Source organism: Macrobrachium rosenbergii, chromosome 33 (assembly GCF_040412425.1).
Source record: "Macrobrachium rosenbergii isolate ZJJX-2024 chromosome 33, ASM4041242v1, whole genome shotgun sequence".
NCBI classification, from domain to species: domain Eukaryota; kingdom Metazoa; phylum Arthropoda; class Malacostraca; order Decapoda; family Palaemonidae; genus Macrobrachium; species Macrobrachium rosenbergii.
Window position 1 is genome coordinate 6,119,503 of NC_089773.1, and position 26,188 is coordinate 6,145,690.

Below are 26,188 nucleotides of genomic sequence, written 5' to 3' on the forward strand. Positions count from 1 at the left end.
AATCATTATCGCTATCTTTAACCTCCTCCAGATAAACAGCTCTTGACCAAAGACACATTAATGGAACCGCCTAACGAACTTTTTCGTTCTTTCGCAAGTAGACGTCTGGTCTGATATCAAGGTTCTCTCTCTTGTCTCAATTTGTCTAGACTGCTTCATCGCTGAGCAGTTAGGCATATCGTGGGTTGTACTGTATAATGAATTGTATCTTCTTTCTCCGAAGTGTGAAAATTTTGTATAAATATACATTTACTAGATGAGCTGTTACAGGAAAGGTCGGGGAACTTTCTTATGTGCAAGTCTACTGCATTATACAAAGCTTTTTTTCAAGCAGGTAAAATTAAGCTTTACATTAAATTTCATAGTTATTTTGACTGTAGTTATTTAGATGTTCAGTATTACATGGAAACTAAAGTTTTGGGTATAGTCTGTGAAACTACAATTTATATCAACATTTTCATTTTGAAAAGCGAACGTAAAGTCACGTTTAACTTTATAAAGTTAGCCAAGAGCGTCTCCGTCCACATTCTCTTTCTTCCTTCTTACTTTCCTTCCACCCTCTCCTAACAATTGTTTCATAGTACAACTGCGATATTTTCCTCCTGTTACACCTTTCAAACCTTTCAACTATCAATTTCCCTCTCAGCGCTGAATGACTTCATAGGTTCCAGCGCATGGCCTTGGGCCAAAATTCTATATTCCATTCCATTCCATAAGTAAGTCCATCGTTGAAGTCAAGTTTTACCTTACAACAAGGACTAAAAACTTCCAATAAGTTTGGTAACGTGAACAAGCCCCCAGGGGAGGGGGGATGGAGACCAATGATTGGCCTAACAAGATTGGTAAATTTTCAACGCCAATTTCCACACCCCTTCCCCAGCTTGTATCTCTGTACAGTACCAGGAGAATTTCTCTCTCTCTCTCTCTCTCTCTCTCTCTCTCTCTCTCTCTCTCTCTCTCTCTCTCTCTCTCTCTCTCTCTCTCTCTCAACTCCTATGCTGATATTTTTTCCTCTCACTCAGTCGGCGGAGTGGTGCTGTTCTATTTGAAATTTAGTAAAATTAGTCAAACTTAAAGCTGGTCCGACCCTGCTATACAGTGGGATTAATAAAGTCGAACGAAGAAGAAGAAGAGGTCAAATTTAAAGCCAGCTAATTATTTGTTCAGCTTAAAATGCAACAAAACTAGATCAGTCGATGAGGTATTCTGTCGAGAATAAGCGTAGTAAGATGCAGACAAGTCACAAAAAACACGTAAATCGTTTCAGTGATTTATCAGAAGCTATATTCCTTCGGCTACGACACTCATATAGAGCATGAAAAGAGCAATTTGTGTATTTATGAAGATTTGAAAGTGCACGAATCGATAAAACAGCTTTCTGTAATTTCAAAAACATTGGATAAAGAAAAAGGAAGCGTCAAATATTTTAACCCCCAATGACAAAAACAAATAACGAGATAGTTGACGAATAAAAGGTGACAATTAGACCAATGCTTAGCCCTCACGATTTTTTCTTTTTTACAAATCCAGTTAGATTCTGGTTTCGTTATTTTTGTGCATCTTGACTCCAGTTGGTTTCTGTTATTGAAAAAGAGCGTAGTGGGAATTTTTTTGTTAGCATTTTTGTGCAAATAAGTTATTTTTTATATTTTTAACAAAAAATTGGTAAAGATCGAAGCCTACTGAAAGTTTGGGGAGATTGAAAATAAACTATTTAAGACCAACTTATATGTCATACACACACACACACACACACACACACACACACACACACACACACACACATATATATATATATATATATATATATATATATATATATATATATATATATATATATATATATATATATATATATATATAATCATAAGCCCCAAGGAGTGAGTAAAAGTGTTTTGTTATTCGACCCATCTGGGTGGCCAGCGATTAGGCTGATGTCTGTTATCTTGAAAGGTAATTGGTCCGTGACTCTCGAAATAGTTATTTATAATTACATCTGGACTTTCATCGAGGCCTTTCCCAGTCAGATTTTCCCCGAAGATATCCGAAGATTGATAATGGCTTGGGTTTACCATCACACACACACGCACGCGAGCGCGCGCAGAGGGAGAGAGATATTGTATAGATTTAGGAGTATTACGTAAGTAAAGAGATCATTTTTAGCTAATACCGTGTTATGCAAATTTATGGCAGTAACCCAATTAATAAAACGTTCATATATCAATGAGATGTTTTTCGTGACATCTCCAGTTGCCAGGTAAACTAAACGAGACCTTGGACACGTATGAATAAATAAAATTAATAAAAAAACATCAGCTACTATAAACCGCGCAATATCAGTTAATCTGTGGAGAGCTTGCGTATGCCAAGGTCATGTTGTTGAAAAGAGTGCTTCATGCAAGGGCCCTATTGAGTCACTGTGATTGTTACAATCGCAAACAATTACTCGCTCAGGGGGCAAACAGACATACATATCGCAAGTAAAAGTTCCAGTTCTTAACCTTGTGAGTTTACGGTAACCATAAAATGGCAAATAATTACGCCGTGGAGAGATAAAGAAACAAACTGGCAAGTGTTGTTCCTCTGATGCAGAGCTTTTGAATGATTTGATCAATATTTTAAAAACGAAGAAATGACATGCAGGGAATCTACTTTTTTCTTATCGTATTGTGTCTGCTCCTTTTGTCATTGGCCCTCCCGTTTGTTATATATAAAAATTAAGACGGTGGGCAAGAAATTATTTAATCAATGATTCCTTGGTTCGTCTTCATTGACCTTGGGCGTCGACCTTCCATCTGTTCGGATAGTTGATGTCCAATGGTGGTTTTATTTTGAGTTTATAGCTAATTAAATATCAAAATTATTTATTTATTTTTGTAAATAATAACATAAATATAATACTTCCACCAATATATAATATGAATAACCATTAAATGTGCCAAAACTACATATTTTATAAAGTTATAGACTTTAAAATAGAATACGGACAAACACTTTCTGCCACCTTATAGGGTATCGTTCGAATGTTGTACTAAGTGACGTGTTAAATTTATATTGATTATAATTTAAAAATTACACTAAAATAAAAATATTACACTTATTCACGAGCTAATACTTTTATTTTCCATAATAAATCACATAAATAACTCCATAACCGTCAAAATCTCAACAAAAGAAACACATCCCAAGCCAATCGATGCCATTCGAACACGGAAATCAGCTGGCTGGTTGACCGTAGTAACATTCAGGTCCTCACATCTCCTGTTGCCACTAAGGATAACGTGAGTTGTCCCCCTCGCTGTGTAATAACTTGACCCCTAGCCTCTGAAAGATGACCCTGACAGGCGTGACGAAGGCAACCAAACCCTATGAGGGACAAAAACCTGGTACAAGTGGTTTGAGGAAGGCTGTCAAAGTATTTCAGCAGGTTAGTGGGTTTGCCGGTAACGTTGATTAGTCTGGTGATTGAGACTCGAGTGATGTGTTTTGTTTATTTTTTGTTTTATTATGGTTTGTCTTCCTTATTCTACCCTGTTTTTTTATATTATATTATATTCTAAAGGCATGAGTGATTATAGCTTAGGACAGTTTATCTAAACGAGGATATTTAGGTTATAGCGTATAGGGAACGGGAAATTCAATGTTTTATATCTGTATATATTTATTTAACCTTATTAAAATACTCACGGTAAAATATTCAGAGAAACATCAGTTTAATCTTTAGAATTAAAATACTAAAATACTCAAAGTAAAATATTCAGAGAAACGTCAGTTTAATCGGTAGAATTAAAATACTCACAGTAAAATATTCAGAGAAACATCAGTTTAATTGGTAGAAATATGGAACAACTCTGCGTGGGGTATTACCTTAGAAATTTACATTTTCTACAGTATTTTGGTTGCTTATCAAGAATTTACTTCCAGTTTTTGTCAGTCGACTGTAATTAACCTTTAATTAACCTCAGAACTGATATGTTATTGTATGCTGGCCATTATGGAATGCTATCGCGCTTGTGTAACGTTATAGGGGAACTTTTGGTAAAAAGTGGAGTTTCCCTCACTGGGGATCCAGGGGCGAAGCCTCCCGGCTAAGTATCACGGCCTACTAAGTTAGGTTAGGTTAGTTTAGGGTACATTAGGTTAGTATGGTTCTTTTTATAATAGACTTCATTAGCCAATCCCTTCTTGAACATATGGCTCCCTCATTACTTGTGAATGCGTGGAACCATTCCATACGACCAACATGACAGTACGGTTTTCTCCCAGTGTATTTCCCCACCCAAAACCCCAAGTTCCCACAGGGTCCCCAACATTGTTGGGTAGAGTTGTTTGTTAATAATAGTTGACCGACAATAAACAACACCACCTCCTTTATCGGCAAATTAAAGTATAGGAAAAATTAGTTTCCAAGGTAAAAATCATGCTCAGTTATGTAGAAATACTGTTTAATCTATCGAGACGGAAAAATTAAAAAAATCTAGCAGAAAACTAGCCTAGTGTTTATTTAATATTGATATATATATATTTTTAATTATTTATTTAATATTGATGAATAGGGTTGCTTTTGAGTAGAAATGAAATTTTTTTGACATAGACTTAACAAATATAATTTTCCAATGTATTCATGTGAGCTTTGAACATTTCTGACATTCGTTTCATTGAGAACATTTCTGACATTCGTCTCATTAACAAATGAGTATTTTTAAGAGCTATTGCACCCCACCCTTTACCGTACAATCAGGGGATCAGAGGGGGAAAGCAAGGCTTATGGGTAGGGGAATACACAAAATGAGTGACGTACAAAGCCCTTAATCCCTTTGATAGTTCTTGTTCAGGTTAAGGTAAGTAGGTCAAGGTAATTAGCCTACATAAATGTTTGCAAACTTATATCATGCAAGGCTAGGTTAGGTGTGATTTGTCAGGCAATTTGCTACTGAATTAAATATCAGAAATGTTCAAGGCACATATAACAACATAGGCAAATTATATTTTTAAGTCCTAGATGTTGTACTGTTTCAAGGTGAAATTTAAAGTTTCTCCTCAAGGAAAGCCAACCCTTCCTAATTCATCTTACAGGAACCTACAAAAATCTACCAGGACGGAGCTAGCGATAATTAAAAAATATATATATATATATCAATATTAACATACAACTGTAGCCAACAATGTCGGGGACCCTGTGGGAACTCGGGGTTTTGGGTGGGGAATTACATTAGGAAATAATACTGTAGAAGCTGCTAAACAGTTAGTCAAGGTTAGTAGGTTTTAGATGAGAAGTTTGTCATTTTTTAAGTTAATCTAAATTTCATTTCATGAGAGATATATTGAAAGTTTCAATTTTATTTATAAGTGTCCAGTGTTTTTCCCTGCATTCCCATGAAAATGTTTATTTTGAAGTGGTAAATTTTTCACATTCCCACAAGTTTATTTTCTGAAAGAATCCTCCCAGAAGCGAATGTTTTTTACACAAAAAAAAAATTTCTGTACTCCAGCTTTATGTGCAAGACATTTTGCCTTTATTTTTTGTATATTGCAACAATGGCCTAGCAACATTCACTTAAACCTACATATCTAATAGTTTCATTATTTTCATTAACCTTCAAAAAGGAAAAATAAAAAATTGATAATTACAGCATTGGAACAGGGTTTTTGTCAAGGATTTCAGGGAAATGTGAACATTGATTTATCCATACTAGACATATTTAAAAGTTCTTAACCTTTTGGAACAGGTAAAAGTTTGTTAATACCTTGATCACAGAGTTATTGTCAGCCTGGTAACTGTTTGTTCTTTTAAAAGCTAATCACAGTTCTGTGGCCTTGTAAAAGTATTTTTTATTAAGAGTATTGTTGTTCCGAAGTGCACGTTTTAATTAGAACTGTAATTTGTTGATAGCTCACCCTGTCACAAGACTGTACTGGTAGGAGCCAGTTGATGTGAAATTATATCATCTTTAGAGAAATTTTATAAAAATCAGTGGGATGTATTTATCATGTTTTATATCATCTTAAAAAAAAAAAGAATCAGTAAGATGTATTTATCATGGTTTGGGAAGGCCCAACAAAGTAATGAGTATTTTATCATAAGAGATAACTATAACTGTCGGTCAAAGTGAATGATTATTAAAAGAGAGTTCAGTATGAAGTGGGGCCAGACATTGGCACGGTGCCAAGTCGGAAAGAAAAATGAATGTACTATAAATGTAGTTGTGCCTGACATTTTTTGGACACGAGTATTGCTCCCCAAAATTTGTCACCTTACTTTGACCTTGGTTACTGACTTGTTACTTAGAAGCCCTCTTCCCAGCCAACAGTCATGCTATATTTAGTTTGTATTTATGAGATCGCAGGAAGGACAAAGAGAAAAGATTTCCATTGATGTTCAACTTAGTTACAGACAAGATTGAATGATATTACCCTTGAAAACAATTAGAAATTTTATTGCAGTGTATGTGTAAATGATTTATTGGTACTGAAGATAACTTAGTGTAACTATCTTTCATTAGGATGAAATTAAACATTTGTTATGTAAAACAGTAGCTATATTTTCAAGAAGCGATAGTAATATTTTCTGCTTGTATAGTCAACCCCCGCTTATTGGCGGTTCCGGATTTACGGACTCGCCTGTTGACTGATTTCTCTGTGGAACTTAAGTACACATTATTCGTGGAAAATTCGCCTATTCGCTGTATTTTTCATAGAGAAACGTTCACAAATTACTGTATTGTCATATAATTTTTGTGACTGAATGCACTTTTTGTGATAAAACTATTAAAATACTATTCAGGTATAAGGGGTTTTAGAGGGTTTTTTGGTGTTTTGAAATATCAGAATAGGCAGTTATAAGCATTTTCAGAGGGGTTTTAAGTGTTCGCGGATTTTAGTTATTCGTGGGGGATAGCGGTATGCATCCCCCGCGAATACCGGGGGTCGATTGTACTTGTATCTTACTCTTAGAATTGCTGCCTCTTGTAAAAAAAAAAATGTAATAAGTTACAGTTAAATTTATGCTGTTAGAATTTTTATCTTTTCCGTAAATGCCATACAAACTTTGACATAACAAATGGAAATTAGATGGGAAAATTTATATTTTTTTAATATAAATGATTTCTATCAATAGAAGATTTATGATTAAATATCTTTGCAGGAGAACTACACAGAAAATTTTGTGCAATGTATCCTAAGCGCAATGGAAGGAGCCTTGCATGGGTGCACGCTGGTGGTTGGAGGTGACGGCCGATTCTTCGGAAAAGAAGCAGTGGCCATCATTATCAAAATGTGTGCAGCTAATGGGGTAAGATACTTAATTTTTTAAGTATCTTATAAGTCATTCAGCGATGCAGACACCACCCTACTTAGAAACGAGCTACATTCTGGATGGCCATTCGTATGTTGAATTGTTTTTAAGTTGGTTACTGTACTCTTCACATGTAAAGTCAATACAGTACTGTACTTTTTTTCATCTTAAAACACAGTTCACTGTACATACAGTACTGTATTTTATAGAATAGGCTCACAGAAAAAAATCTAAACTTACCGGTGGCCAAGGGGACTGCTCTGAACACAATTTTAATTTGCGATCCCGTTTGTTTGTACCTGTGATTGTTTGTAAGTTGAATGTCTGTAAGTAGGGTGGTGTCTTTATTAACTTATATGGAAAGGACACCATGGTTCATTGGTAGAGGACTGAGCTAATGTACTAGAGGTCTAAGAGTTCATTTCTCACTCCCACTGATTCAGTTGGCCTTGCTGTAAATTGTTTCCAGTGCTTAGCTTAAGGTAACTGGGGATACCTGTCTATCATGAGGAAGTTTTGATTCTGTTACTCTTCCATGTTTTAGTCTTCAGTGCTTGAGTCTAATAAAAAATATAGTTCTCTGAAATTTTTTATCCCTTGTCTTCGGCATGGTTATACAGTGACCTCATTGTGCATTTTATAAAAGAAATTTCATAATTTTCATCATCCGTTGCATTCAGCTCTTCCAAGGCATAATAGTAGATATGCATTTTGTTGTGACAACCCTGCCTTTCTTCTTGAGGTTTAATAACAGTTTTCTGGAAGTTTTATTTGTGCCCTTACCAAATTGTGGACTGGTTGTCTTAATCCTGCAGTTGAATCATTGGAGCTTCACAAGTACAAACTCTGTACAGATGCCTTATTTTTTCTTGAACAGGCTGACTTGAGTATCACATTATAGTTTATTTATTTGTCTAATTAATGTACTTATTTATAGTATTTTCAGTTATCTTATTTGTTTTTATTTCTTATTTATCTTTTATAGTTTGTTCCATACTTCTCAGTATCCATTTCTGCAGTGGGCTACTTTTTCTATGGGGACCCTTAGGCTTCCTGCACTTCAGTTTTCTAAATAGGTTTGCAGCTTGGCTGGTACAGCATTGATAATACAGTGGTTTTCAGACAGATCACATTGGTCCATCTTGTAGCACAAGTACTAGGCTTATTTACTGGTGCTTTATTAAAGCGCTTCTCTTTGCAGGCAAATGTATCACGCTGCCTTGTAAATGTATACATTAAGTGGCTTGACTAGTGCTGCATCTGTTTTTCTTAAATGTTTGAGGTTTCATAATAGTGATTTTTTGGGATTGAATTATAAAATTGTTGGCCAAGGTTTTTGAAATGACTTGTGATTTGCTCTTGAAAAATTTTCGGCCATGTTAGATTTTAAGCGGTGAAGTCCCTGATGAGATGAAAATTCAGTAACATTTTGTTTTTCGTATAAGAATGATCTCTTGTCAGATCTGTTACTGATATATATTTTTAGAGCAGAATGTGAAAGGATTTTGTGGCCTGTTGATGCTTGTATCAGTCAAGTTTTTAAGAATTTTTTTTTTTTTCAAGGTTTAGACATTAACACTACTATTAGCCCTCCTTCTTGATATACAGGCAGTCCCCGGTTATCAGCAGGGGTTCCGTTCCGACAGTGTGACGATGAGTGAAAATTGCCGATAACCGAAAATCGGTGACGCTCGGGGCTTTTTCAGCAATTTTTGGCACTTATCAGCACCGATAAGCTCTGAAAATGACTGATTTTCGTCGCTAGACAAGCCCCGGAAAACCGGACCACCAATAACTGAGCCCGCCGATAACTGGGGACTGCCTGTAATGTACTGTATATACAAATTGTCAACAGGTAGTTTAGTACTTTCATGGATTTGATGTTTGTCATTTAAACAAAGATGGTTTCATTTTACAAAATTATGGATCAGTCAGAAGTTGAATTTAATGGTAGGGGTTTATGAGGAATTAACATTAGATTTAACATGAACATTCACTTCCCTGATTTAGGTGCGTAAACTGTTAGTGGGTCAGAATGGCATCCTCTCTACCCCGTGCGTGTCCTGCATCATCCGCAAGTACAAAACTGCTGGAGGAATTGTTCTTACAGCTAGCCACAATCCTGGTGGCCCTAATGCTGACTTCGGCATCAAATTTAATATCTCCAATGGAGGTGAGGAATTTAGAATGTGCCCTTTTTAGAAAGATGATTTTCATATAAGTAACTTACTAAGTAATGACAAAGCTATAGTTCTAACTCATGTGGCAGCCTTCATTTTAAAAATTGGAGTAGCGCTTAGATAGTTTAGCGTAGGTGATAAGCCCCGCCCACCAACGGGAGTACTAGAAACGACTTAGCAGAACCTCATTCTGTTTCCTCCAGTTCTCGAGTAACAGAGGGGGTTTGCTGCAGCTATTGTTTACTGATTTTCAGTATATGGCTGGATTTCGGTGAAATATTATTGCTTTTTTGAGTAGCCTTCAAGCCTTAATAGCTTTCAGGATCGTTTTTTCTAGTTCTTTGGTTGTTATGATGTTTGATTCAAGTTCACCTGTTTTCACTATTGTAGCGAAAGTTGCAAACCAGATTATTCAATCTTCATATGATTCTCATACAGTTTGCAGTATTTGTAGTGGGCAGAAATATAGTAGGGAGAAAACTTGTGCTAAATGTAATGGTTAGCAAGAGTAGAAGTTACAAGTTAGAGAGGGATAGAAAGGAAAGCGGCCTTCAGAGCTGAGAAACGATCTTCCCTTATCCTAGAATTCTGCCCTAGCCTAGGTTAGAAGATAGCTCTGCTATTCCCTCTTCTCTCCTTCCCATCCTTTTTCCTCCTGCTTCTAGCCCTCCTATTTTTAATCCACCTGCTCCTGCACCTGGCTCCCTTGCTTCCGACCCTTGCCATTGCCAGTCTTGAGTCTAGGTTTAACAAGAATTTAATGTACTAGTGTTACAGTGAAGTGGAGGAGGTGGCTACTTGTCCCTTCGGTTCTCTTAGACCAAGGTCACTGTCATACTCCCCTAAACCTGGGAGAAGACATATCGAAAGTCCAATGGAGGCCAGGGGGTTGGCCCACAGGTAGTTGCCCCCTCAGTCAAACCTGTTGCATGTTCCCAGGTATTGGCAGACAGCCACTGGAAAGGCATCTTGACAGGAGAAAATGTGCAAGTGGAGGGGGTGGCTGCTCATCCCGCCAATTCTCTTAGGTAAAGGTCCTTGTCATACTCCCCTAAACCTGGCAGGAGTCATACTGGAGGTCCAAGGGAGGTCAGTGGGGTTTGCCATGGGTAGTCGCCTCCTTGGTTGAGCCTGTCAATCAGTCCCAGGCTTCGACAGACAGCCATTGGAAAGGCATCTCTGTGGATGTGCATCAGTTGTTGTTTGACTCTCAAGACTCCAGCCTGGACTTGGAAGCGCCATAAGCACTTTCTAGATTCGTCTCATCTATTGAAGAGGCAAGCAGGCAATGCTGGCTGCTTTTCTCCGCTGCCCAGTTAGCAGTTTAAGGAGCCGGGCACAGTCCTCAACCTTCCTGCAGCACGTGGGACAGTCCTGATTATTCCTCTCCTGAGCGTACTTCTTAGCTCCTACCAAACAAGGAAACGACAAGCATTGTCTTCAGTGAGGGCATCTTTTCTATTTCTAAGTCATTACCATAACTTAATGTTTCGTAGTAGAATGTGTCCGTGCATCCCGCCTCCTGTTAATGTGGGATTCAGTTATGTAATTACTTGGTAAGTTACTTATATGAAAATGTTATTTTCTCTCTCCTCCGACATAGCGCACAAACAGAATGAGGTTTTTTGCTAAGTCATTTCCAGTACTCCTGTTGGTGGTCAGGGCTTGTCACCTGCACCAAACTATCGAAGCACTACAACGATTTTTTAAATAAAGGCTGCCGCGCGAGTTCCAACTAAAGCTATGTAATTACTTGTTAAGTATATATGAAACTTAATTTTATCACAAAAATAACATGTTTTGCACTATTGGTCTGTTGCTGTTGGGTCACCCCAAGTTAATTGAGACATAGTGTTTTAGGATAGATTAAGAAATAAACAAAAGGCAACAGGAGATCTGTAGACACCCCTGATCAGCTGATGGCACTAACAGTCATTGTATTATGTAACTTTTATGTAAAGTAGTTTTGAGAGTACCAAAACTTTAGCCCTTAAACAGGTTCCACCTATAGATCATGCTCAAGTTCCTTTCTGTATCCTTGTGGCCCTCAGCAGTGTCACTTCTCACCTTTATTTTGTCCTACCTTGCTGTCCAACTCCCTTAAAGATAACCGTGCTTTAATCTTCACCTCTTACTAAAAAATAAGATAAATAATTCTGGCAAACTTTGTGTTTCTTACAAAGGAATAATCTAAAGCAATCTTTGAAGAAACAGATAAAGAATGAAAACGTTTTTCATTATGGACCTTTGTTCCAAGTCTTAAGTTATCTTTGCCAGTTTTCTCTGCAGTACATCTTGAGGAGTTTGGAATTATTAGGTATAATACCAGACCACTGATTAAGAATATAAGACTCACAGGATTAGCCAATAAAATAACTCTCAGTTCTTTCAGGGTTCAGCCAATTTCCAAGCCTTTCTGTACCATATGCTTAGCCATAATGTGATTTGGAGGGGCACAAAGTTATTACATAAAGAATTCAATATGTCGTGGTTTGGTCCTCACTAGTAAAGCTGTGTGTGTAATATAAAAAATTGTATATTGTATTCAAAAAATATTTTCAGTGAATTTTAAAATATTTCCACAGATTACTTAATTTTATGCCATTGCAATTTGAAAGATTTAAATAAGCTTGGAAATTAAAAATTTCTGTGGTTGAGGCCCCAGAAGGCAGAGGGAATGGGTGAAGAGTCAGTGCTGATAACTTTGCCCATAGGGGGAAGGAACTTGGTTCTGGCATTCTTCTTTCACTTATGGAATCTCTTTGGATAAAAAGTATTACCTGACACAGGGTCTTGTCTTTCACTTTGAGAATCATTAAGATTCTCGTTTGCATGTGGTCTCCACTTTCATCGATTCTCGCTTGCGTAAGATCCCCACTTTCATCGTGAAGGCTGAACCAACCTCTAAATCTTGAAAGCTGCTTAAATATGTTTCAGTCCAAACATGATCTTCTGATCATATTTGGAAATGAGTTAATTGTGCTAAATCTGTTTTCACTATTTAAGATTGCTGTATTACCCAAAACACTCGGCCAGTTAATTGTGCTAAATTTGTTATCACTATGTAAGATTGCTGTATTACCTTAAACACTCAGCCAGTTGTCACAAGATTTTTCAGATTTTTCAAGTGTTGTATGCTGTGCTTATATCATTGTGGAATAGTTTAACCAGGCAATTGTACAAAAAGCAAGTTGGTAATGAAAGTCACTGGTATATTTCAGGTCCTGCACCCGATGGCGTTACAAATAAGATATATGGTCTTTCCCAGTCTATCAGTGAGTACAAAATATGCCCAGATCTCCAGTGTGATATTTCCAAGATCGGCACCCAGGAATACGTTGTGAGTAACAAGTCCTGTGTTACTGTTTTTAAGTATAGCTGCATAAGTCTTTCTGGCAATGTTGGGGACACAGATGCTCATACGTTCAAAATAGGTTTTGATGCTACCCTTAAGTACTATACCATGTTGTGGTAGTGTTTGGAGAGTGGGTTTGTGTGATTGAATTTTTGTTTTGCTGTTGTGATGTTTTTTCTGTTATGTTTATTTTATGTCCCTTTGCCAGATCTGATTTTACAAGGCTGGGGTTGACTATCATTTTTCCCTCCCTTCGTCTGCTTGTTTTCTGTATGTCATATTTACATTGTCATTGTAACTCCTCGTAAATGATTGAAACGATTCTGGTCAAACTTGGACAATAGTAGAGCATCGTGTATAGATATTTATGAAATGGGATCACCCATTTGTCTGTCCGTCCATTGGTGTGTCCGTCAAACTGGCCTTGTTTCTTCTGTCTTTTCAGTAAGAAGAATAGAGAAGACTTTATATAAATTGAATGTCGTAGACACAGCTGTTATTTTCAATAACAATAATAATAATAATGATTCACTTTCAGTAAAAAAAAAAACACATTCAATAGTTTGCTGTAAGTTTTACCAATGCTACTAAAAGCTTAGTTTTTGAAAGGATCTTTTAAGAAGACAGTAATTTGATGGTTTAGGTTTTTCATCTCCTTTCTTAGTGGGTATTTGACTGCAAGTTGATCGATTGCATATTTGACAGGTTGATGGTAATCCATTTACAGTGGAAATAGTTGATTCAGTCAAAGATTATGTGGAGTACATGAAAGAAATATTTGACTTCGGAGCCATCAAAGATCTTCTTCACGGAGCGGGTGGTCAGCCACCTCTTAAGGTCCTCATCAACTCTATGCATGGTGGTAAGATTCTTCTTTTGTATGTAATCAAGAATACATATGCTGTTACTGGGAAAAAATGAAGCTTTGAAATTACAGTACTTTCTACCTTCTAGTAGTTTATAGACATTTGCTGAATGATGTAAACCATACACATTACTGGTCACTATTTTATTTCATAGTGGTTTCCTCATGACATCCAACTGCAGATTCATGTATTTTCAACTTCATTATCATAATTAAATAGTGTCCTTCAGCATAGTGGTTGTCTTTACAGTCACTGGTCCATACGTCAGACGAATTTTCCTCGAAGAACTTGGAGCGAGTGAAGACTGTGTTGTGAACATTGTCCCACTTGAGGACTTTGGAGGTACTGTATTGCAATGTTTTTTTTATATGGTTTTGAACTGTAAAATTGAAATTTACCAATGAAAGAGCATTTTTAATGACTTACAATAATGAAGTAGACCATCTTGGGAGAATTGTACAATATTTTGCTTATTGTGCCACCCGTTTTGTTTGAGTTGCTTCTGTGGTTTTCAGCCACATTAATCTGAATCTGAGATTGTTTTTAATGCTAGTTTTGTCAGCCTTAGACTAGTATGATAAGATTTGTGGTTTAAAATGCAATCATTTTAGAGAGTACAAGTTTTAGGTATTGATCATTGCATTTCACTAAAATGTAAGTACTGTTGGAATTCTTGTTTTCATGCTATTGTGTTATTTTGTTTGAAGTTGAAATACTGTTGTTTTTTGTAATTTTTTTATCACTTACAAAATTTAGATTCATCTCCGTATAATTTTCAGTCACGAGATATTTTAAACGAATGTCCTACAGAATATCATAAAGATAATTTATATATTTATTGCTTCCTCCAAGAAGATACACACCCCTTGTCTTCCACTCTGCATTACCCGTAAAATGGGGTTTTGTGTAGCCTTTTAATTTCATGGCCAAATTCTGTACTTCCATTAATTGTTACCCTTCTTATCTTCAGGTCACCATCCAGATCCCAACCTTACCTATGCAGCAGACTTGGTGAATGCCTTAAAAGCTGGGGATTATGGCTTTGGCGCAGCTTTTGACGGAGATGGTGTAAGTTTATGGGGAGACTTGAATTTTTTGGCTTCAGAAAGATGGGCTGCATAGGGAGGCGGTGCCATCAGTGCACCTCACGTGGTGCACTGTAGGCATTACTTAGGTGTTTTGCAGCTTCCCCTTGGCCCTTAGCTGAAACCCCTTTCATTCCTTTTACTGTGTCTCCGTTCATATTCTCTTTTTTCCTTCTTTCTTTCCACCCTCTCTTAACAATTTTCAACATTACTGTATTTCCAGCAGTGAATGACTTCATAGGTCCTAGCACTTGGCTTTTGGCTTAAATCTTATGATCCAGTTCCAGTTCAGAGAGACAGGGTGAATTATTAACCTTGTGAGGATTTGTTGCGGGGGAGGGGGGAGAGTTAAAATCTGTCTGCACCAGAAGACTCGCCCTTCACTGACTGAGTTAAAATGTTTAGCAATAATTTTCTTTGATTGCTCTTGTGATTGAGTTTCATGTTATGTTAGTGAATTTTGTGTCATTTTAAAGGTAAAGAGTTGAACTTCTTCATATTCTGAAAAATGCTAAAAAAATAATAAAAAAATGCATTGATATCACAAGTACAGTACAGTTAGTCCCTGGTTATTGGTGGGGGTTCTGTTCCAACAGTGTGATGATAAGCGAAAATCGCTGATAACTGAAAATCGGCTATTTTCGGCGCTAATAACCGGGTATAGGTGCCAATAACTGGAGATCGGCACCCCTCTGTTAGGTATGTATCAGCACCAATAACCAATTATCGGCACTGATAAGCGGAAATCGGGAAAATTGCTGATTTTCGTCACTAGACAAGCCCCTTAAAACCGGATTGCCGATAACCAAACCTGCTGATAACCTGGGACTACCTGCAATAGGTAGTTGTAATGAAAAAAAAAAAAATGATCAATCTGAGAGAATAGATAACCAGTTTCTGTTTACACATCATAAAAGTGTGATAAATTGCCTTTTTGATTAGTACATGAAATTCATTACTGTTTGAGCCACATCTGATAACACAAAGTGCATTAAAAAAATGCATAAAATATACTTCATTGGCATAATTGCACCTCGCAGAATAGCTGTTGCTTTTTAAGACTGCGCAGTCGGTGAAGGGCGAGTGTACCAGTCTTCATGAAGCATCCATACGCACCGTATTCGTATTTTGTCACGACACTTTTACAATTTATTGTGATTAAAAAATATCTTTCGCTGACGATTTAAGTCATCAAAATCTCAGTTTGGAAATAAAGATATTTTCACAGAAGTGTTGGTAATGAAGTTGTCTCAGTATTTGTAATATTTTCCAGCTTTGTGTTTTCTTTCAAGATTAATCTTAGAATGTCATACACCAGAAAGAACTCAGTGTCTGGTATCTTCTTAAGTTTTTATAATTTTGGTAAAGTGCAATAAATTGTGTTAGTTTTTTCTTGTTTAATCTAACTTAAATTTTATACTGTAGTTAAATCTTTAATGATTAGTATTTTAGCAAGATTTTATACTGTATTCGTTAAGTATAAACCCCTCAGGTCAACCCTATGAGAAAGAAAGTTAAATTAATGGTCAAATTAAACTATTAACAAATACAGACACCACCCTACATACAAACCTTCAACTTAAAAGCATTCATAGATACAAACAAATGGAATTGCAAATTAAAATTGTGTTCAGAGCTTGCTACCCATACATTCAAATTTTGTTTTGCTTGCCTATTCTGGATGTACAGTGTGTTGTATTTTATGATGAAAAAATATGCAGTACTCTATTGATTTTATATCATACTATACTTAAATATTGATGAAGAGTACAGTAACCCACTAACAAACAATTCAGCATACAAATGACTGTTCGTAACTTAACTTCTTTGTAAATAAGTAGGGTGGTGTCTGTAGTAATCGTAATTAGATTTACATCCACATAGACTCATTATTACTTTATATTTACTACTTGCTTTATTTTCCAGGATCGTAATATGATTTTGGGACACAAAGCTTTCTTCGTGACGCCCTCCGATTCCGTAGCTGTCATTGCAGATAACACGGACTGCATTCCATACTTCAAGAAGAACGGTGTAAAAGGCCTTGCACGCAGCATGCCCACTGGCTGTTCCATTGACAGGTACCTAAAGATTTTAGTGTGCCTTATGTCATGCACAGTATTAGGCCTCATGTTAGTACCCATCACCTTCATTAAGTGGCAGGCTTTGTCCACTAATGAAATTGACCATAAATTGAAAAAAATGAAACCTACTTTTGTAGTTCCTCATTCTCAAAAGGATGCTGCACTGAAGTAATGTTATCCTGCCTTAAAAATAGTCGAGCATCTTTGACCCTTGGGTGTTTGGTGAATGACAGTACAAGAACTCAGAGAAAGGATAATCCTTGCAATGAAGCATAATTGGGCAATTAATATAGTTGCCAAGTTTTCAACTAACAACTTAGACCAAAGTTTGTAAAAACAAATGCTTGAGATTGCAGACATAGTCAACATTTTCAGTTCATCCACTTGTTAAAATTTAAGCTGTTCCAATTTATTTCTAATGATCATCATTAACATTTTTATGTTAGCCTTTTTCTTTATAGGGTTAACAATTGTAATATATCAACAAATCTTTTAAATCTTTTAGGCAAGCCCTATGAGAAGCATCCATGTTAAGGCAGTGGTGTTCTTCAGCTAAAGTATTTAAATTGGTAGTAATAATGTGCACTGCATATGTTAAGCGTATTTGGAATAATTATGAAATTCAAGACCTTGATCATATCATCAGTAATAAGGTATCTTCGGACTGTCCTTCCAGTTTTGAGTTTGAATTATGAAATCAAAGCCATTTTAACAAGAAATTAAGTAATTCAGTGTGCTTTCAGCCCCAACCGTACTTTTTGCAACCATCGGTTTACTTTGGAATATTCTCTTTTTGCCGTCAAACTTCTCTAAAGTTTTCTTTCCTCAAAGTTTCACCTTATTTCAAAAAATTCTGTGAGGTAAGACTTTTGATGGTATGGAAGCGACTCGTTTGTCTCATTTGTACGAAAGAATTGTTTGATTAGATCTCTGATTAGTCGTGCAAACATAATTAAGAATGAAATTATCAAGGAATTGAAAAAATATGGCGTAAAGAATATATGTTGATTATGTATAGCTCCAATTATCAAGGAATTGAAAAAATATGGCTTAAAGAATACATATATGTTGATTGTGCACAGCTCCAAATTACTCGTTAAACGATAATCTCTTGGCAAATGACACAAATATTTTTTCCTTGCTTTCAGAGTAGCAGCAAAGAAGAATGTAGAGGTATTTGAAGTTCCAACTGGTTGGAAGTACTTCGGAAATCTGATGGATGCTGGCAGACTCTCAATTTGTGGTGAAGAAAGTTTCGGGTAATTATTTTTAAATGTTTTTTGTAGACTAAACTTGACAGAGTTGAGTCAACCTACTTCAAATTTAGAAAATGAAATACACTTCAGTAAATGCTTTAATCCCTTGTGGATGGGTAACATACATATATGTTTACTTATAGCTTTGGGGTGGATTCCGGTTAACATAGTGTGCGCTGGCGCATATCCATGTTCAAGATTTTGCACCAGCGCACACTGCCATGAGACAGTTTTACCCTCCCTATTCACCCGATCTTGCTCCCGTGAATTTGCCCGAATGAAGAAAGGAAAATGGCCATAAATTTTGAATGGCAACAAGATTTTGCACCATACAGTTTTAGCGAATTTGCAGGAAAATGGCCATAAATTTTGAATGGCAACTTTTACTCCAACTGTAACAGCTAGTCTCTGTAGGAGAGAGAGATCAGTTTGTCTTGAGATGTCAAAGGGGAGTGTTGTCCAAAATTCCCATCTCATAAATATTTTACAATAATTATACTCAGAATTTGTTACTTCTTCTAGTTCTTATCTGTTATGATATTGTGTGAGCTGTAATTATAATTTTACAAAATAAAATTTAAAAATATTAGAAAAAACTCTTAGACTTGGTAAAATTAGCATATGTTTATGACTGTCGTTTGGAATATTCACTTTCGACTTTGTCTGGAAGGTACAGAAAATTTTATTAGAATCTTTTTATCTTATACCATGTGCATATGCATATCTTCCTCTTTCCATAGATGAGTTTTTTTTTTTAAATTGGCCATCCTTAAATTTAGCCCGGTGTAGGGGTGTGCTTAATGTACATTTGTCCTGGAATTTTAGGGAAATGGAAAGAGAAACCCACAAGATTCTTGTGTATAACTTGTTTACTGGTAAATATTTACATATATTATTTTGATCTCGAGTACTTTCAGGTCCTAACTGTGACCCTTTTTCGAGAGATGAGGTAGTCAGGCTGGTTCAAGGCCCAGCAAGAATCTTGTGGGTTTCTCTTTCCATCTTCAGAAGAAAACTGAAAGAAGTTTTTTTTTTTTTTGGGGGGGGTGTTAATGTCGATGCTGGTAAAGTTAACCTGTTAATATTGGGATAATATATGTTAAATATTATTCCAGAACTGGAAGTGACCATATCCGAGAGAAGGACGGCATCTGGGCAGTATTAGCATGGCTCTCAATCCTTGGTGTTAAGAAGACAACTGTTGAGAAGGCTTTGCACAATCACTGGCAGACTTACGGACGAAACTTCTTCACAAGGTACGTACAACCCCTGTCTACATGTGACAAACTACTGTATAAATAAGAGTACCCAAAGAAGTAGGCATTGCCTTAATCTAGAAACGTAACTTTGTTAATTACTGTTTTAACAAAAGTAAAACTAATAATACATACTATATAAATAAGAATCCACCGTGCAAAACATGTTAAACTGTATATTTATGTTTTCAGATATGATTACGAGAATTGTGAAGCAGACCCTTGCAATGCCATGATGGCAGAACTCGATGCTTTGTCAAATGATCCGTCCATGATTGGAAAGGAACTGTCCCATGGAAGCAAGACTTACAAGGTTGCCAAAGTGGACAACTTCGAGTACAAAGACCCTATTGATGGGGCTGTTGCCAAAAAGCAGGTAAGAATTAGCATATTCCTTATTGAATAGGGTTTTATGTTCTAATGAGTAGAGAGCACATTTTACCACAGCAATGTTTATAAATTGTTGTAATAATTCTTAAAAGACTTCCAGCCTTTAAGTGAATGAAATATATCAATGGTTTTCTTATGTTGATGTGAACATGAAACTTTAATCTTTGATGTATCATTATAGTACAACTATTGTAATTATAGTGTCCCATGTAAGGTACTTAACTGCAGCTTCTTTAATGTACCTATCAACGGTTTTTACTCTTCACTCATGAGTCCAGAAATGAGAATTGGCAAGTGTACCAGACTGCTCTATAATCATTTGCTTGAAGTCACAACATTGTTATTTTACTTAAGCATGCTTGGGAGAATGGGTTGGCAGACTTGAATTGGTAATTACAGCAAGCAGAACTGGGTCATGCCTCCTATTTTGTAATGTGGTTTTTATACCTTATCTCAGTTTTTTGGTTTTAGTTCTCTAAGTAGAATTTTCAGTGAAATGATTATGTGAACTGCAGCTGCTTAACAGGAACAGTAATAGCAGAAAGGTCCATGGTTCATTAATTGATGTCTTCTCAGAATATTTCATACTGCAGTCTTTGGAAGACCAAGGTAGACAGTGCTGGTTTCTTTGCAGGGTTCCATCATCACTGAGCTGCACTGGTACCCATTTTAGTTTCAATCGTTTCACGTTGTTCTCTTTACATTTTGCTGTCCATCTTGAAAATTGTTTTATTTTAGTTTTTGCCCCTCACTTTGGAACAGATACTCTGGGCCAGCCTCAAGTCAATAAATTTGACTGTAGTTTGGTCAGTGAAATACTTTACCCTGCAAAAGGGTGCCTAGTTTGGTTAAACTATTGAATAATATAATAATAATGTAGTGTGCATTGCACTGCAAACTGGAGACATTACTAAACATTTTTATCATCTCTTAGACCTGAGCTACATTGATTTTTCTGATGCACTATACCATTCCACTGATCTCCCATATCAGTTTTGTTGTCATGACTTTTCTTGGTCCAGTCGCCAGACCTATTTTAAGAGCAAGTCTTTTGTGCCAAAAGCACAAGCATCTAGAAGGGATTCAGTGATGATCAGAAAACTATGACATGATTTATTGCATAGCTTGATACCAGTTTGCCTAGTCTGATGAAAAGACAGTGTCTTCTCATCACATTTCGTACTGCTACGTTTAGAAGACTAGTGTAGACAGTACTAGTTTCTCTGTGGGAGTCCATCATCAGTGAGCTGTGTTGGTATCCAGTTTACTCCATTCACCTTGCTCTCTTCACATTTTGCTTCCCATTTTGAAAATGTTTCATTTGCTTTGGTTTTTGCCCTTCTCTCTGCAACAGATGCTTAATTTCAGCCATAAATCAATAAATTTGACTATATGAGTGTGGTCAGGGAATCACTTTACCCCACAAAGACTTGGCAAGTCTGGTAATTGAACTATTTTACCCAACAAAGGGGTTCCTGTTTGGTTAAAAAATGTAATAATAATACTATACAAGTATTCCTTGCATTGCACACTTTAGACAGTACTAAACATTTGTATCATCTCCTTGACCTGAGCTGCATTGCGTTTTGTCTTGCACTATGCTATTCCAGTTACTCTTTTTCTATGTGGCTGTCATTGTCCTTTTATTGGTTCAGTTGCCAGACCACAGTTAAGAGCAAGGCTGTTGTGCCAGCTTCATGAGTGTAGCAGGGATTAAGTGATGATAATCAGAATTATTTCATCATATTTGATTATGCACCTTGATACCGGTCGGCCTTCTCTGATGAAATGAAGTAGTTATTAACTTCAATCAAAATCTAGGCATTAGGAATTGTAGTGACCTTAAAGTTTTCTCATGCAAAACATTAAATTTGGAATACAATTGAGTCATACACAAAATATAATTGTAGCTAGTTGAAAGAAGTATAAATTGTTACATCAACTGAATAGTGCTAGTTTGACTGCTATCTCGAGTCAGATGCACATACCTACAGTACATCCTGTTTATTTTTAATTTTATACATTTTGAAATTGATCTCCCATATCTGTCAGTCTGTTTAGAAATAACAAACAGAATATGGATCTCTGTATGAGTCACTTTTACATCTCCAAGTGGCTCTGTGGTTGATGTGGGCTACAGTATTCTATCCTTGCATGGAAGATTGTTGTTATATCTAGGGAGATACATCATGCAACAGTCTTCTTGAATCAGAGGTTTTTATATGCTGTGTGACCCTGCTCTTCCTTTTAACTTGTACTTCAACTTTGTCATGATGGCACTGTAGTTGCATTTTTGTATTTATGCTTGGGACATTACACTCATGACCTTCTGAATTGTACTTCGCTTTCATTGTCATTTTTGATGTAACCTAGATGTTGTAATGCCAGGTTTAATAGAGATAATCAATCAATCAATCACATAACCTTCCTCCATTTTATGCTTTCATATAAGGAGAGGGTTCCTGTGCACTTTGTTACTTTCTCCAGAGCCCTCCTTGTTACTCAGTTGTGTGGCATTTTAGTCAGGATAAACCACTTTATAACAGTCCCTGTAGGAGGGAGAGTGCTGTCACCGCACATCACACGGTGCACTGTAGGCATTATTAAAGGCTGTTTGCACCATCCCGTCCTCCCCTGGCTGCATCACTTTCTTCAGTCAAGATGTCCAACCTCTCAAACTATTACTCTGTAGTGTAGCTGTGGGGTTTTCTCTCTGGTCAACCATTAGATCCTTGCATTTCATTTCCGTTACTTTCAGGACCTGTTTATCTTGCTGCCCAACCACTCCAGCATAAGCCCTGGATGGCCAAAAATGCCCAAGTTCTTGGCTTGATAGCCCAAATTTCAATAAATTAAACAATAGCAGTATTTCTAATTATAATATTGTATCCCTAATTTGGTGATTGTCAGTTTTTTAAAAATTAAGTTTTTTTCTTTTTTTTAATGTGTGGGATCTCTTCCTTTTGTGTTTTCCTTTACCATGAACACCTTAATATTCTTTGGAAGCTTAGAGAATTTCAAGTCAGTGGCCCCTTTGGTGGGCTTGTTCCATATGAATAGGTTTCATCTTCTGAATAATAATAATAATTAACTTGACACTACAATGTTCACCCGTTTTCAGGGAGTGCGGATTCTGATGAGCGATGGGTCCCGAGTCGTTTTCAGGTTAAGTGGCACAGGTAGTTCTGGTGCTACCGTCCGGCTGTATATTGAAAGCTACGAGTCTGACCCAAGCACTTATGCCAAAGATGCTCAGGTAAGACCTTATCCCCTTTTATAAAACTTCCAACATAAAGTACAGTAACTTTTAATTTTGTAGATTTCGTATCCACCTTTGTTCCTATTAACTCACAGAAATTAACATTTTAATGAAGAACGAGACAAATATTACTGCCCAGAGCATTTTAGTTATGCGTAGAGGGAAAGTTGTACAGTACTATTTCATGCAATTTTATAGGCACAAAGTATAGTACTGGCTGCTCATCTACAGTGGACTTATAAGTTTCTGTTGAGTGAATGCCAAATTGTTAGAACTGTCAGTGAATGATTTTTCTGGTATATAGAAGTCTGTTATTGTTGATGAAAGACATTGTAGAAGTATTTTAATGAAAGATAGACTAAATGAAAAGTACAAATTATTAAAGCAAAAATGACTACACATGGACCAAGAGTCTTTTGGAGACCTAAATATTAGCTTAATTTCAGGGGGCTGTTTCATATGCTTAGTATTAAATCATGAAATGTGATAAATTGAAGTATTTAACATTTTATTACTGACATAAATACTCTGTGCATGTGGGAAGTCGCCAGATATAATTAGGAAACCTTGCCAACTAGTGAATATTAAAAGTAGCATTTTTAGTTCAAATGTCTAACAATATTTATTAGAACTTGAATAGGTTTATTTGTATGGGTCACCACCATGCAGCCTCAGAATTGGAATCATCCCATGGTGCATTTTAAATCATTTAATCTCTGGTTTTCAAGTTATGGCAAAATAACATTTTTTGAATTTATGTATTCAGTGGTGAGATTATTTAGTAGTTTTGCTGAGCAAAGAATACAGTACTGTTACAGATTTGGTCCTTAGGTGCAATCTCTTTTATCCCCTTTACTGTACTTCCATTCATATTTTCTTTCTTCCATCTTACTTACCACCCTCTCTAACAATTGTTTCATTGTGCAATTGCGAGGTTTTCCTACTGCTACACCTTTGAAACTGTTTTACTCTCAATTTCTCTTTCAGTGCTGACCTCAGAAGTCCCAGCACTTGGCCTCTGGTCTAAATTTTATATTCACTCCATTCCAGTACTATATATAGTAATGCTGTAACAGCATATAGTGAAAATACACTTAGGGTATTTCTTTTGCTTTTCAGGAAATGTTGAAACCTCTCGTTGAAATCGCTCTCCAGTTGTCCAAGCTTCGAGAGCGCACTGGCCGTCAAGAACCAACTGTTATTACTTAAAGAATCTGTCTTCATCTGTAGAAAGTGTGACTGGATAGTGTTTAAGAAACAAAGAGTTCTAGGGAAGCAATAAGGTCTTTTTTTATTTTATAATTTCATTTAAAGTTCCCGTTCCTATTTTTGTATTTTTTTTTCCAGTCTATTGTCAGTGCTCTTTTCTCTGAAGTCTTCCAACATCTCAAAAGTTTTTGAAACCTGGTTACATTCAACTGGCCTGTTAACCTTCAGGTTGGCTGCATACTCAAAAACAGAGGTGCATCTTTAGTTTGTTTTTTTACATCGTCAACTTTTTAAATTTAAAAATGAAGTTTGGGATGAATTTGTTTTGATTTTGAGGTCACTTGGACAAAAACTGTAACTTGTAAATTAAAGCGAAGTGTTTGTGTGACCTTTGCAACTCTTGAAAGCCTGTTGGCATGTGTGTGCTAATGCGATAAAAATTGCATTCTTGTTCAACTACATAAAAAAATAGGATACAATACAACCAAAAGGAAATCTGTGGCTTGGTACGTGGTTCCCAGTTTTTTAGTCTTGTTGCCGGTGGATAGTTTAGTGGTTAATGTGTAGCAACGCACAGTTGTCTGCGATAGGAATTGGATGGGTGGTTCAAGTGCTCATTTTTTCTTTAGATTTTGGCTGGAGGCATTTTTTGTATTGAGTGAGTTTATACGCTTGCAGTGTATCACATGGGGGTGAAATGTTTTTACTACGAAAGATCAAAGTATACTTTGGAATATTCATGTATATTTTATAAATAATCAATCCTAGGAAAAGATTTTCTTGGAACGCATAGTTACATGTTCTTAATTATTACATTTTTGTACTTAAATCAGTTAATGTGTTAAGGTATTCCTTGCCACAACTGACAAGTCTTAAAAGTATTGGCAACTTTTTTCAGGTGTTCAGATTATGCTATGTTTAGGCCTTAATGCTTACATGCAAAGAAATTCAGGTCCCTTCTGGAAATCGAAGCCATTCTGTAGTCATTTGAGTTCCATGGAGAATGTGGCATTAGTAAATTAATTATGTATCAAGTTAAGAGCACGATGCCAGTATTGTGTGGCTAACTGTAGTACAGTATTAGATGAAATTATGGCATACAGTATTAGATGAAATTATTGCATTTAATAAGTAAATTACTGTAATTCATAACGAGGTACAGTACATTTACGTATTGTGTTCATACTGTTTGATGCATTTTTTTGGGAAGCTCTAAAATTAAATGGTCACCAAGCAAGAGTTTCTGTAGCTTCATTTACTTTGGAAAGTTTTCTTTATGACCTACAGACAGTTGGAATATAGTCACTGACATCATGCTGTAGGTAGCCTGCATGTGACATTTCTTTGTTGCCATACTTATTGTAAAGTCACTGGTTTTCTTGTACATCACATACATTCTAGTCTTTGAAACATCAAGTATTTTTGAAGATTGTTTTTTATGAAATTATTTATAGAGGATTTAGTTACATTGCCCATGTACACTGCCAGAATAAAAAAAGAAAATCTTGATACAATGTCAGTTTCATATCCTAAAATCAAGTTCAGGCCACAAGGTGTTTGTTGTGTATGTAAACTTCAGCCAAAGATACTTATTATTTTTGACCTTCATCTGAATGGAAAACCTGCTTCATAAGGCAAACAGGTAACAGATGGAAATTAATTCACTCTGTTTTCTTCCGACTAGTATACCTTCAGATTGAAATAACTTTACCGGACTGTCTTCCGCAATGACTTTCTGGGCCTCAGTGACTTCTCCCTGCTACTTCATGTTCTATTCTGACTGAATGCTGTTCTCTGAGCAAACCATCACTACCTTGCGAGAAGACCTCAGTCCTCTTTCCAGACTCTGACCACTACTGCCTCTCCAAAATTCATTTGTGATCCTCTCTCCCCCATGCCCTTCAGTAACAAATCTTGGCAGTTTGCAGTCACACTCTTGAAAATTTCCTTATTC

The 26,188-nt window shown here is 36.3% G+C and overlaps 1 protein-coding gene across 1 annotated transcript; it reads left to right on the forward strand.

The window, feature by feature from the left end:
• The first annotated feature begins 2,378 nt into the window (after positions 1-2,378).
• Pgm1 (phosphoglucose mutase 1) lies at positions 2,379-25,748 on the forward strand. Its single transcript, XM_067133232.1, has 13 exons — positions 2,379-3,427; positions 7,145-7,291; positions 9,305-9,467; positions 12,696-12,814; positions 13,535-13,691; positions 13,945-14,037; positions 14,666-14,763; positions 16,707-16,861; positions 18,013-18,123; positions 19,236-19,376; positions 19,569-19,752; positions 22,888-23,022; positions 24,145-25,748. Exons 1-13 carry the CDS (start codon positions 3,332-3,334, stop codon positions 24,232-24,234), a joined length of 1,689 nt encoding a protein of 562 aa, XP_066989333.1. The 5' UTR covers positions 2,379-3,331; the 3' UTR covers positions 24,235-25,748.
• The last annotated feature ends 440 nt before the right edge of the window (positions 25,749-26,188 follow it).

Coding starts and splice junctions, on each gene's coding strand:
- Pgm1 (XM_067133232.1), top strand. CDS start 3,332: ATGACCCTGACAGGCGTGACGAAGGCAACCAAACCCTATGAGGGACAA. Junction 9,468..12,695: donor ATTTAATATCTCCAATGGAG/GTGAGGAATTTA, acceptor GGTATATTTCAG/GTCCTGCACCCGATGGCGTT. Junction 18,124..19,235: donor TGTGGTGAAGAAAGTTTCGG/GTAATTATTTTT, acceptor ATATTATTCCAG/AACTGGAAGTGACCATATCC.